Genomic DNA, 12,886 nt, shown 5'->3' on the forward strand with positions numbered 1-12,886 from the left:
TGGCCCTTGGGACTGCTATAACAAGGCAACATTTGGGCTTTTCTTCCGTTTCAAATAATGGACAGCAAAACATAAGTTTGGGTTAATGAAACCAGGATTTCATTTGTTGGAAATGGATTTCACAGATTACGAGATTTATAGTTTGATTTCACATTTTACATTTAAATATACAAATAAGTGTATAATAAATAAAACAAATATGTTATAAAATTCAACTTGTAACCATCAATTGATTACATCTATTGTTACATGTATAACTTAAATACCTTTAAGATCTTCTGGGGTGACCATGACAACAAATCTGACAGCTCTTTCATTTCTGAACATCTCATACGACCATCTCCTAATGGAGCGCATACACTTGACTGCTGCAATTCCATTGTTAGCAATCAGGACCTGAACACAAACATTAATCTTGTACTTCTAATACAATATAATAGTTTTGTACAATAGACAAATTATACCTTTGCAGACTGAAGTTTGTAAACTTCAGTAACAAAATAATTATGAAAACGAAGAATATTTTATTTAATGCAATCATTCTAGCTCTTATTATCAACTCAAACAATTGGAGTATGTCTTCATATAATAACCACAAAATTTTACAAATTAAATGTTTTATTTTAAAAATGTAAAAAGGCAAAGCAGAACTCTTGTAGCATTTGCAGAACATTTTTTACCATTTTTGTTAGCAAGAACCGGTGAATTTTATAAATATATGTAGGACAAAGCACAGCTACAAGAAAACCCAACTCATCACATTACTTGTCGATGACTGCATCAAACAAGTTTGATTTAGAGGTTTGATGACTTCACTGAATCACATTTTCTACTTAAGTGGTTTCTTCCCAACATTTTTACTTTAAAAACTGAAAAGAACGCATAGTTAAAACACATGTTCAAACGTGACCCATTTGACGATGCTGGGAGAATGTATGGTAACTAGTACAGAATTAGTCAGTTTTTGAGTTTGAGCGATGATTGTGATTTGATATCCATATTAAAAAAATAATTGGTAAGCTTAGTTCTTACTTATTTTCACTTCAAGAACTGTCACAGTATACAACTCACATGTTCACTCTATTATGTCTGTTGCAACTTGCAAATGCCATTCCTATTAGGAAAATGACAGCTTTATGACCAAGTACACCTTTTGACTACAGAACAAAACACTCCAAACCATAATCGGTTTAAAGAGAACATGAGACGGTAAGATCGGTTCAGGTCTCATCTCAATGTAATCTGTACAGTTTCAGATTAGGCAAATAAACTAATTTGAGTTCAATTAATGAATTATTGCAATACTTTGATTGATTAATTTTATACTATTAAGTCCCACATACTTTACGTTTACTACGGTAATATGTGCATGTTTCATTGAGAATGTTAATTTTATGTATGCATTATGTTATATTATGTATGTTTACTTATATTTCATATTTTATTATTTTTATGACAATTCCTAATGTACTTTAACACTTACCTAATAGGGAATAAAGTTCTGATCCTGATTCAAGGAACAGCATATCCTTACTTTTCCAGGTTATTTCATTTTCAAGTCCTTACGCACTTCGGACATAAGCAAACATCCCAGTTGCACACCATAACACTAAGCATGCAATGTACAACTGTACTGTTTCACACTCTACCAGCCTTCTGTCTCCCAACAGTTATTTTAAGTGATAACAATCCTCATTAACAAACCATTATATACTCTCCATGAATTGTTAATGTTGAGATATAACACTACAGTTTGTTTAAAGTTGTGTTGTTTCTCTAGATCTTATGTAATTTGCAAAATATGCTATATTTATACCACAACCCTTTTTGGTAGAGTGTACAACGAAAACTGACTATTGGTAATGCAGAAAATTTGTTCTTAGCAATAAAGTGATTTGAGTTAAAAACAGTTACTTCCAGCCTCTAGTCCTCCTGCTACTACTATTCCTGATTGCCAAATTCAGATTTACAAATAAAAACATGTACATTACAAACATTACCGTTTTTGATTATGCTACCATTCTTATAACTAATCAATTGAAATTAGAATTCTATGTACAACACATCAGTCGACGTTAACAAAAAGAGAAACAGTCTTTTTTTGTTGCCACACATGATTTCTAACTGGACAAAAAGCCATAACGGGCCATATCGTTAATATCTTCTGGAACAAAAATACTACATAACCTAAGTCTTGAATTTGTATAGTAAGCCAAGATTATGTACAACAGGTCTGCCACGCTACGGAGTTAACTTTTCATGCCCTAGACATGATTATCCTAAGTTGTTGGAAGCAAGTCTATTTCAGAAAATCTAAATTTCAAATAAGGCAGACCACCCTTAAATATATACTTCCGTTTGGGATTGATATCTATAATTTAAAGGGGGTGTCACACACAAACTACACACCTACAGTGAGGTCAGCAATCACTATTTTGCTTTAAGCCTTAGAAAGTAATCAACCCTTAGCAGAAATCAAGCTGATAACATAATAATTTAGAATATGGTGGAGTGAATAAATATCAAAATAAGAATCTCAGGACTGGGTGTATATCAAAGCCTATGTATTAAGCCTCCAAATCACTGTAACATATTTTGGAAGCAATCCTGAGTCTGAGCATTAGTTTCAAATTTATGAACTCCACTGAAAATTGATCCAAGTCCAAACATCTACACACACCTGAATAGAGATTTCTTCTTAACACGGCTTCCTCATTTCATTCACTATTTGGTCTGGCCACATTGTTAAAACTTCTATAGTAGTTAACTTATATGACGAATAGACAACTACTACTCCTTCACATTAACATAGCTATGGTGGGAAGGGTGAATTCAATGTGAATTGAGTTTAGCTACAATTTACTTTCCTCTTAGTCTTTATCTCTTCAGATGAATATGGCTCCAGATTCCAGGAATCAAGTCTGTGACAGTGTCAGATTCTAGACACTGCTCTTAAAGGAAGGTGAACTGAAGCTAAACTCGACATTTATACTGCTCTATATTTGGTTAAGAGAGATTTCAAATCATCATAAAACTGGGAAATCATCATGAAAGACTGTATCACTTAATACCTCATGTCTATTTTGTAGTATAATTTACATTATATTACAACTAAGATATTTGAAAGAAAAACTACCTTATTGATAACTTTTGTTCCTTTGAATCTGCGGACGAACTCTTCTGGTGTTCCTACGGTGAAGTCTTTGTCAAGTTGTCTTGCGTGGATAACGGTTCCTTGAGACATACTCGGCCTGAAAAAATAGGCATACCATTGTACACAACCAACTTGTTAATTTCCTATATCGTGTAAAAATCAATTATAAGAGATAAGCACATGAACATGGATGTCAATGTGATCGTTAAAAAAATGTACATTGTATGAATAACTTCAAGACCTTAACAGTTACAAGACGAAATATTCTTTAATTACAATCTAGCTCATTATTTAATTATAAGATTTTATAGTTCGGTTAAAACAGCTATATAAACTTACAGTAGTTCATGTAATATATTATGAATATAAATAGTACTTGAATGTACAAAATATTTAGGATAACGATTAATCTATTAAGACTATTGTCATAGCACTTACCAATTAACTTTGCCATCACTGTGCAATGACTACAGAAGAACCAAAACACACCTCCTATGTTAAGCATATTCTATGTCAGGTAGTTCTGATTAGCCAAGTAAAATGTAACAAACTGTTTTCTAATCTTCTGTCTAGAGTGGTGGGTTCTTTCTAAACTTCGTGTAAAGACTTATTGTAAATTTTACATATTTAGGAATATGCATCATGTTGTACACCATTTTACTCTGACTGAATTGTAGATTATTTATAACTTATAATTTATACAGATTATAGATGGACAAAAGTGAAAATTATTAATCAATGGAATGCCTACATGATGCGAGTTCTAATGTAGTCTTTTTACTATACTCAACAAATACACAATGCTGCAATTACTCATATATATATATATATGAGGTAACTTTTGGTATATGTACTACACAACATGTAACCTACATAATAAACAGAGAGGAGATAATTGCCCTCATGACCAAAGAATGTGTAAGGCCTACGACATAGAAACTGCCTGAAAAAGACTTTACTCCATGCCTGCACTTAAGTTAAAGAACATGTAAGAAGCTGTAACAGAGAGGAGATAATTGCCCTCATGACCAAAGAATGTGTAAGGCCTACGACATAGAAACTGCCTGAAAAAGACTTTACTCCATGCCTGCACTTAAGTTAAAGAACCTGTAAAAGAGATATAGTTTATCCAGGTTTTTGTCTGTTTTGACCATCTGAATGATAACATTCAGAAAATTAACAATATAAACAACAACAAATTCACTAGTTGGCTGAAAGCACAAACATGGTGCGTATGAGTAACTTCAATTGTCTAGGTCATACCACATATGACATGGTCTCCAAATAAATAAACAAGGCAAATATAAATTTTGGGTGCACATAGCTAATACTACGAAAAGTGACTGAAGAATGCAGAAATTTAACCTAAGTTCTATAAGTCTAATTGCAAGTGAAAACTTTATCACCAATGCAGTATTGGAAATCCAGCAGATGTGTCTCTTTCTGAGTTTCAAAGTTTAGTTAATAAAAGCCAAGCTGAATCACAGCACATTTTGCTAACAAACTTAAGTACCCAAAAATGTAGGCCTATGTAAAAAACTAAAACAGATAGCAAATGTACAAACAATAATAATTTTTTTTAGAAAACAATACTGCACTAGCACAAAAAGGTAATATCCAATAAGTTAGAAGAATAAAATATACTTTTTTCACAACTACCACCAAGTTATAAACTATTTTTTAACAGAACATTGACTTAGGATGGAGTGTAAAGATTATTTAAGCACAAGTGGTCTTTTTTATATTACTGGTTACTGCTGGGTTGCTCATCGTCCTGATGGTTCTTGTATTCTCTCTAAGCAGGGTATTATTGCCATACATAATAGAATTACCAGAATATCAACACATCACAAATGGAAACAATTTTGAGTTTTAAAAATAAAATGCCACCTCCAGCTATATTTGTGACTGTTTTATATACATATATTCATCCAGTAAGGCCTACGATAGTATGAATGGAGATATATTTCTAAACCAAATGGAACAGCGTGAGATTAGAGGAATTGAGGTTAGAGGAATTGCCCGTAACAGGTAGTAGGCCTACACATCATAATCTGACTAGAGAATAAGTGCGATTGGAAGCCCTCAAGGCTCTAATCAGGGCCCAATTTTATTCCTTATCTTTGTGGCTGATCTTCCGCCAATGTTGACAAAATAAACTGTGGGTTGTACCAATATATACATGACATATACAGTAGACTGTGGTCATGGAGAGGGATTTGCAATCTCTGCACTCTGGTATCTCTGAGTGCTTGGGTGAGCTGAATAACTGGTTCCTTACCAATGATTTGAAGCTCAATGAATTTAAAATGTATTAGTTAATTTTAGTCAGTTTAATCTGCCCGTTGTAGGGAATAATGTTTTTGTGGAGTTTTCCATCAAGATTCTTTGACTTTTTGTTGATTCAAAACTGAGCTTTTCTTCCCACACTGAATAATTGGCAAATAATTTAATTCAGTTTGCTTTACACTTAGAATTTTGGTCAATTCTGGTCATTAGACATTATAAGTATATTTTTGAAATTATCGAAATGTTATGAACTATGGCTTACTGAATGGAATAGCACAAATTTACAAAATTGTAGTATAATATTTTTTATAAAAAAAGAACTTTATGAATAACATACAAAGACCTTAAGTACCAATGTAAGCCAGTATTCATTTCAGCAAAAATAATGAATGACTTTAGGAAGTTTATTACATTTTTAATTTTGTAACTTTTTGTAAGAAAACCAAATTTGTTTATAAATAATGGCCAAAGCTCCTATAAAACAAGATGTAATTTTTCCATACCCTGTTCATTCCTCTAGTAAACTGGAAAAAGTCAACTTACTACATGACATGCAAAACAATCAACACTTCCCTTACAAGCCATTCATTTTACTTCTTGAAAGAATATTTTTTAAATGATTCCTATATTTCTAATTTGTAACTGTATATTAGACAATAATTTTATTCTTACATACTAGGACAATTCGTAGTGTAAAATTAATATAAAATTGGAGAAATAAACGTCTTATGTGTAAAATATTCTTATACTCCATTAAACATTTTTCATAATTCAGAGTGGTATAGGCCTAGATGTTAAATTCAACATTTTCAGCCAATTTTTAAATTTTACAACTTGGAATAATCCTTCTTAGTATTTATTCAATTTATCTTATAATAGTTAAAATAAATGAAACAAAATTAAACTCAGTGAACATTTTAAGGGCATTTTGACATCAGTTGCTCCTCAGTTAAGATGAAATAAGAATAGCCTAATTAGTCTTAGATTAATTAACTACAAAAAGAATACTAATGATTTTAGTGTAAATTATCTTCATTTTCAATTAACAAACAATAAAATTAACAATCAAGTTTATTGAGTTCTTTCAATCCCTAATCTAAAATTTAACCTTATAGGCTATTCATTTAACTTGATAACAAATTTAAACCTGTTTGATAATATAATGGATATATTTATTTTGTACACATAATATAACTACAAAATATAAATGAGCACTTACTTTATTAATTATTAAACCTTCATAAATATAAATACAATTTTCAAAGAATTTTGAGAGAAAATTAACCAAATTTACTATTCTACACAAAGCATTAATCTATTTTAAAGTTTGCTTTTCTTACCCCATAGTACATTTTGTCGGCAACAATTGGCCTGGGCTAACTTGATCCAGAAGTAAATAGTTGTTATTATTTAAGAAGTCGACTTTGCACTTTAACATGTTTGATATAGGTTAGGTTGTGGTTACTATAACAAATCCATTACATCCGAAATCATAAAATGCCAATCCAATTTCAATACACAATTATTGCATTAAATATCAAATAAAATAAACCGTACACCTAATAACTATAATATAACGTCAAATAATTTTGATGATAGCGAATGATTGACTTAAAGGATTTTGAATTTATCACATTTATCTGCCATTGTGACAGCAGCCGACAACTGTATATATGACGTCAAAATTTCTTCGCTTCTACTGGTTGTTCCATGGATGGCGTGATATAATTCCAGCCAATACGAACATAGGGTTTAGCCGTACCACCGAGAACAGAAACAGCTGGGCTGCGCTCACCGGCACTTGCCGGTGCACCGGTGATTTAACTCGTGAATCATCCCGTTGGGTATTCAGTTAATCGATATCACTTTAGCTGGATGAATACAAAGCGCAGATGACACACGGGTTACATTTTCCTTAACGAGATTAGGTATTTTAGATGAAAAAATCTATATTTTAACCAACATGTAACATTTAGAAAAGGTTATTTGCGAGGTTTATAAAATATTCAGAATTTGAAAAACAAAAAATTTGGCCTTGAAATGTGTTACATCCGCCAACATAATATTTGTCAATTAATATAATATCGGAATGGTTTTTGAACCCACTGTTTTATTAAGACTTTCGACGTCACCCATATATAATGCGATTGTTCACACGTTTAACATACAGTATTTCGGAAAAGCAGAGAGAACACTCAAATATACCATTCTCAAACAAAATAATTAAACATTTGCGAAGTTTACTATAAAGAAACATGCTGTCCAGTCCTCAATAGTTAAATTATAAGATAACGTCCAAGGGACTGCCAATAGGTTTTATCTCAAGAAATGTTGGAACAAAATTTCGCAGTGGATTAGTGAGTTATTTTATTGCCGCGTTAATTTAGCGATCAGCCAAACATCATTTTAATCGTGCAAATTTTAACTTAAAGCTGCCCCAAGACCTTTTATCTTCCCCTTAGCGTTTATAAATAAATTTTGTATCATGACCATAAGTGTGACCTTCATTAAAGATATGTCAATACTGTTTATTGACTTTCAACAAAGGAGCATCAAAGATGATTTTATATCTTTAAATCTCACTACTAAAATGACCAAAGGTCAGAATTTTCCAGACCTCCACCGTTTATAAAAGATGTTCTAAATAATAGGGATAGTAAAATGATAGTTTCATTAAGTTAGATTATTTTTTCTTATATTTGATATAGATTATATTTGTTGTTGCAGTTACAAACTACGCTAACATAATCTAACAGATTATACATTTGGTGTGTAAACAATTCCATTTTGTATACAGTTATCTATAACAAGTTAACTCAATAACCGGATGTATTAAAATCCTAACCAGTATGTATTTGTAATTATACTTATTACTTACTTTATTATTTACTGTTGTTATGTTTCGGATTGATTTGTATCGGCTATACTGCTGTTGCTTAATGTATTATTACACTATTAATTACACATTTAAATTTTCACCATTGCTATATATATGATGCCATGCAATTAGCCTAGGCCACCATGACCATGATTAGAGAGTTTGGCACTTGTGTTGTTATTAGGATGTAAACATATTTACACTCCTGTTGTTGATACTTGATCACGTTTATTTCTGTTAGTACACGTGGTGTGTGATTTCGTAATGTTTGGTTCTAATTATTGTGTTATAATGTGTACTTTTCCAACTTTTGTACATTTCGCCATCGTAAGTGTAATTATTGTAAATTGGCTGCTTGCGTTAATAAAATAAAAGTCGGAGCCTAACAACTATCACCAATAATTACAACAATTACTGGACATTCTTAAACACGCCAATTGATAGGTGTGTACTTTGGCAGGTTGTATTACATCAGGCTTTTTGTTATTTGACTTTAACAATTTTCAACAGACTCCAATTTGTATAATACAAATATAAGATCATGGATATTTTTTCATAACTTCCTTATAGTTGGAACCTGGAGGTCGCAACCCCCGAGGGGGCCGCGAAAGGCTACGTTGGAGCTCACGGAAAAAACATCTACGGTTTTGTTCAAGAAAGCTTACCGGTTTATACAGGTTACCTCAGACAGACATAAGACCAAGTCATCATAGTTCATAAAATCCCTAAGTACTTCATAAAATCTCCCACGTGTAGCAGCACAGGCGTTTGCAGCTTTATAAAGCGATAAAAAATATAGTTAGATTTCGTTTCAACGTTACGTCTTATTGGTTTGACTCTCATATTTTTCAAATATTTAATGAGGAAATCCCATAAAATAAAACCACAGCATTTTACAGGATACGAGTCCTATTAATTTAGCGGTGTTGATCTTTTCGTCCCTCCTCCCAATTACAATTTATGATTTGGGGTCGTCAAAATATCGGACACAAAAAGCGGGTCGTAGGTGCAAAAATGGTGAGAACCCCTGCTTTATGGGAATACACCCCATAGGAGGCGAAGATACCTCAAGGGACTTTCTGTACAGCTCTGTTGAAGTAAACTCTTAAGTTCAACTATTTAGTAGACGTATGGTTTTGTTTTGTAGAAGTCGTCTATGATAGGTAAATTAAGTTTGGAAAATAATGTTGACTCTTGTCTTCCTAGACTTTAAATAACCAAAAGAGATTGAGTTGGGGGGGGGAGAGAAAATGTACGAAAATACAAAAGAAGCTCAAGTAAAGTCGTGCTTTCACCTTGAAAGCCGATGTCGCGCACAATGGCCGCGCACACCGCACAGTGGTCGCACACAGTGTCCGCTACGCACCGCTCGACCGCGGCCGATCCGGTCTCCGGTATCAGTCAATATTTCAATGTCACTTTCACCTCCTTGCCGCGTCCTTGCCGAGGTCCTGCCAGTAGCACTGAGAGTGTACACTTTATGAGTTTAGTGGCAGGGCTTCAAAAACAGCATTGGGACGTGTTAAAATGATTTCAACTCAAAATGATACATGGATTTTGAGAGGCACTATATCTCATTACTGAAGTAAAACATCACGAACTTGTAGGAAATTAGTTATTACGATTCGAAGAGCTGACAGAAATTCGCTTTATCAATACCATCGTATTCCTCACATTAAACTCTAAGTTTTTGGATATACTCGTACTTGTCTGTTTTCAGAGGAGTTATCATAAAGAGTGAATAAAAACTATTGCATCGCCTTTAATATCCGGAAGATCTGCAAGTGCACATTTTATCTTTGACTACGTGGAGTACTTCATCTTAGAAAGCTATTTCACTTGTGATTTTGTGTCCACTTAAACACAAATTGTTGTCGATCCCGTGCAAAGCTACGAGTATATTGGCACAACTCGGAGTTGAGTTAAGCCTTTGGATAAATAACTTACTACAGTTTTAGAGACCCAACTGTTGTGTGCAGTTTTCAAACATTATTATCGATATTTTTACCGAGTCTACAACGAACCTCGTTTTGTTCTTTTAGGGCAAGAGACTTAGAAAATTGCACCTATTCCTATAAGGACCTTTGCGCTGCTTCCGGAGTGACAGGATATTCTGGATGGGTAAGTTTGGGAGTAGGGGCCGCCTCCTGTCGAGATTCATGAGTAAAAGTTCAGGGAAGTAATCTCAAGTCATGTCCCCTAGGAAGAAGGAGAAGCCAGCTCTGAACCAGCTCTCCAGTCAGAGCAGGCAGGGGATGGCACACCCTTATGTCTAGACTTAAACGAACCTTTCACTCTTAGGGAACAAAACCCACCAACTCCAACAGTCATCTCCCGCAGTAGACTGAACCTATCGAATTACTCTTGCGCCCCAGAATCTCGACATTTGCGGTTAGTGATGTTCCGCTCCTGGACATCCATAAGGTAGCCCAGATTTAAGTGACACCTCGATTTTTGCTGTACCCAGTGTGGATTCAACTGGAAGGTATAAACCATCCAGAAGTGAACCCTCCTGGGGAAATACAAAGAACCTCACGAAGGTCTGAGTTGTAAAAAGGGAAGGTTGATGATTTGCACAACTTGGCCCTGTATCAGATGACGTGCTAAGATATAAGAGTAGCCACCAACTTCTAGATTAGTGGCAACAGTGAAGCAGTCAATCACAACCTTTAGAAACAAACATGATGTTGCTCAATTCCAGTCATAATGTACATCAACTTATATAAATTGCTACTGAGTTGTATGTACGAGTATGTCAGCAGTGATTGTAGAGACTATCTTATAAACCAAACTCTGGAAAATTTATTTTGGAGATTACTGAGTCCTTTGTTTGACAACAGTATCATAATTTTGAATTTACTGGATTCGGCCAAATACGTTAGTGGTAGAGAAATTAATGAGTTTCTGCTGTTGTGGTATATCTAAAAGAATCAATTACACAAAAAGTGTAGGGTGTGAAAATCTCATAAAAAATTAATGTGACACTTCGCTAAATCCACATTACAATGTTTTGTCAAACAATGAGGAGTTGAGTGGAAATTTGCTTCAACAGGGTAAATACAAATTAGTTATCTAATAGCGGCATGACTCTCGCAATAGCTAACCACAAAAGGTAATAAATGTATTCGCTACGGTGCGACTAGAGACTGCTGCAAAATGCCGAGTCTAGCGAGGCTATCAGGCTACTATGCCGTACAAGTCGGATAGGACAAGTTTTTGCCGGAGCAAATTGCTATCGGAGAGGCAAAAACTGACGATGACCAATGACACCGAGGATGTGGGACTGTCAGCACTGCTCCACTGTCCACTTGAGCACCCATACCGAACACTGCGTTATTCAATCATTACCGGCTAAAATATACCTCTTGGCCGATTCCTTACTGGTAATATTCCCTGCCCTTCGTCCATTGTACTGGGTGTCTTAAAAGACATCCTCCCATATTAACTTTTTTATGAATAGAAATAGAGTTATTTACTTTGGGGGTTTATATGACTAACCGAACAGTTTTATACGTAGCCTATAACATTTTTTACTCCCTTCCCCCCCCCCCCCAGAATGGAGTATTTTGGGGGGTAAGTAAACATTTTAAAATAGGAACCCTAGCAAGAGACACCTCATTTTAAACGTATTATAAAAAGAAGAAGAATGGCGCAAACTAGAGGTCTGTGATGTTACTCTATCAGATTTGGTGGCCAATTAAAGTTTGAATTTTTTATAAAAAGTCCAGTTAATGTTTCAAAGTGGTCTGAATGTGTCTCACTTACTAACTGGTAAACAATAAGAGATAACATTGCAAAAAACCAGCTATTGGTATTCTCCCAGGACTTCCTAATGGGATTCGGTCAGACAAAACAAATCTGATAAATGCTATGTTAATCATGGTTGTTGATTATTTTAATAACTTACTTTACGATTTTGTGTCGTAAGTTCTCAAAATAACTAGTGAGTGAATGTTTTATCTGCCTTACAATAACTTTTAACGTAATTTAAACTGTGGAGGTTTTATAACAAATCCAAACTTTAATTTGCCACCAAATTTGATAGAGTAACATTAGAGACTTCTAGTTTGCGCCATTCTTCTTTTTATAACACCTTTAAAATGAGGTGTCGCTTGCTAGAGGTTCCCATTTAAAAATTTGGACTTACCCCTAAAATACCTCATTTGGGGAGGGAGGTGAGTCAAAAATTTTCATACGTCAAAAACTCCTCAGTTGTTCATATAAACAGCCCCCAAAGCAAATCACTCAACCTCTATTGATAAAAAAGTTAATATGGGTGGGGGTAGTGGGACTTTTGAAACACCCGGTATAATCTGATTTGGCACAATCAGACCTGCATCCGTTCGGAACATTAGCAACGCAGGATATTAGCAGTAAACACTTCGGGTCCATGAAGGCCGTCTGGCGATTTAGAAGCAAAAGTTATAAGTGGAATTTTTTCTTGATAAATATCAAATTTCTGGCTTGGGAGAGAGAGGTAGAAATTTATTGACGAGAGAGGGAAATCAAGGTTTCCGAACACTTCTGGAAGGTTAACTATGAAATGATCACAATTCTGGTCATCA

General features: G+C 34.2%; 1 protein-coding gene across 1 annotated transcript in view; it reads right to left on the reverse strand.

The window, feature by feature from the left end:
* Positions 1 to 12,886, reverse strand: part of LOC124368686 (acetyl-CoA carboxylase) — a 142,096-nt gene that overhangs the window by 70,845 nt on the left and 58,365 nt on the right. Inside the window, exons 4-5 of the mRNA XM_046825972.1 lie at positions 3,137 to 3,251; positions 267 to 396 (exon numbers count right to left, since the gene is read on the reverse strand). Coding sequence (XP_046681928.1) covers positions 267 to 396; positions 3,137 to 3,251 — 245 coding nt within the window. The remainder of the gene's footprint in view (positions 1 to 266; positions 397 to 3,136; positions 3,252 to 12,886) is intronic.

The sequence above is a fragment of the Homalodisca vitripennis genome, chromosome X (assembly GCF_021130785.1).
Source record: "Homalodisca vitripennis isolate AUS2020 chromosome X, UT_GWSS_2.1, whole genome shotgun sequence".
NCBI lineage: Eukaryota > Metazoa > Arthropoda > Insecta > Hemiptera > Cicadellidae > Homalodisca > Homalodisca vitripennis.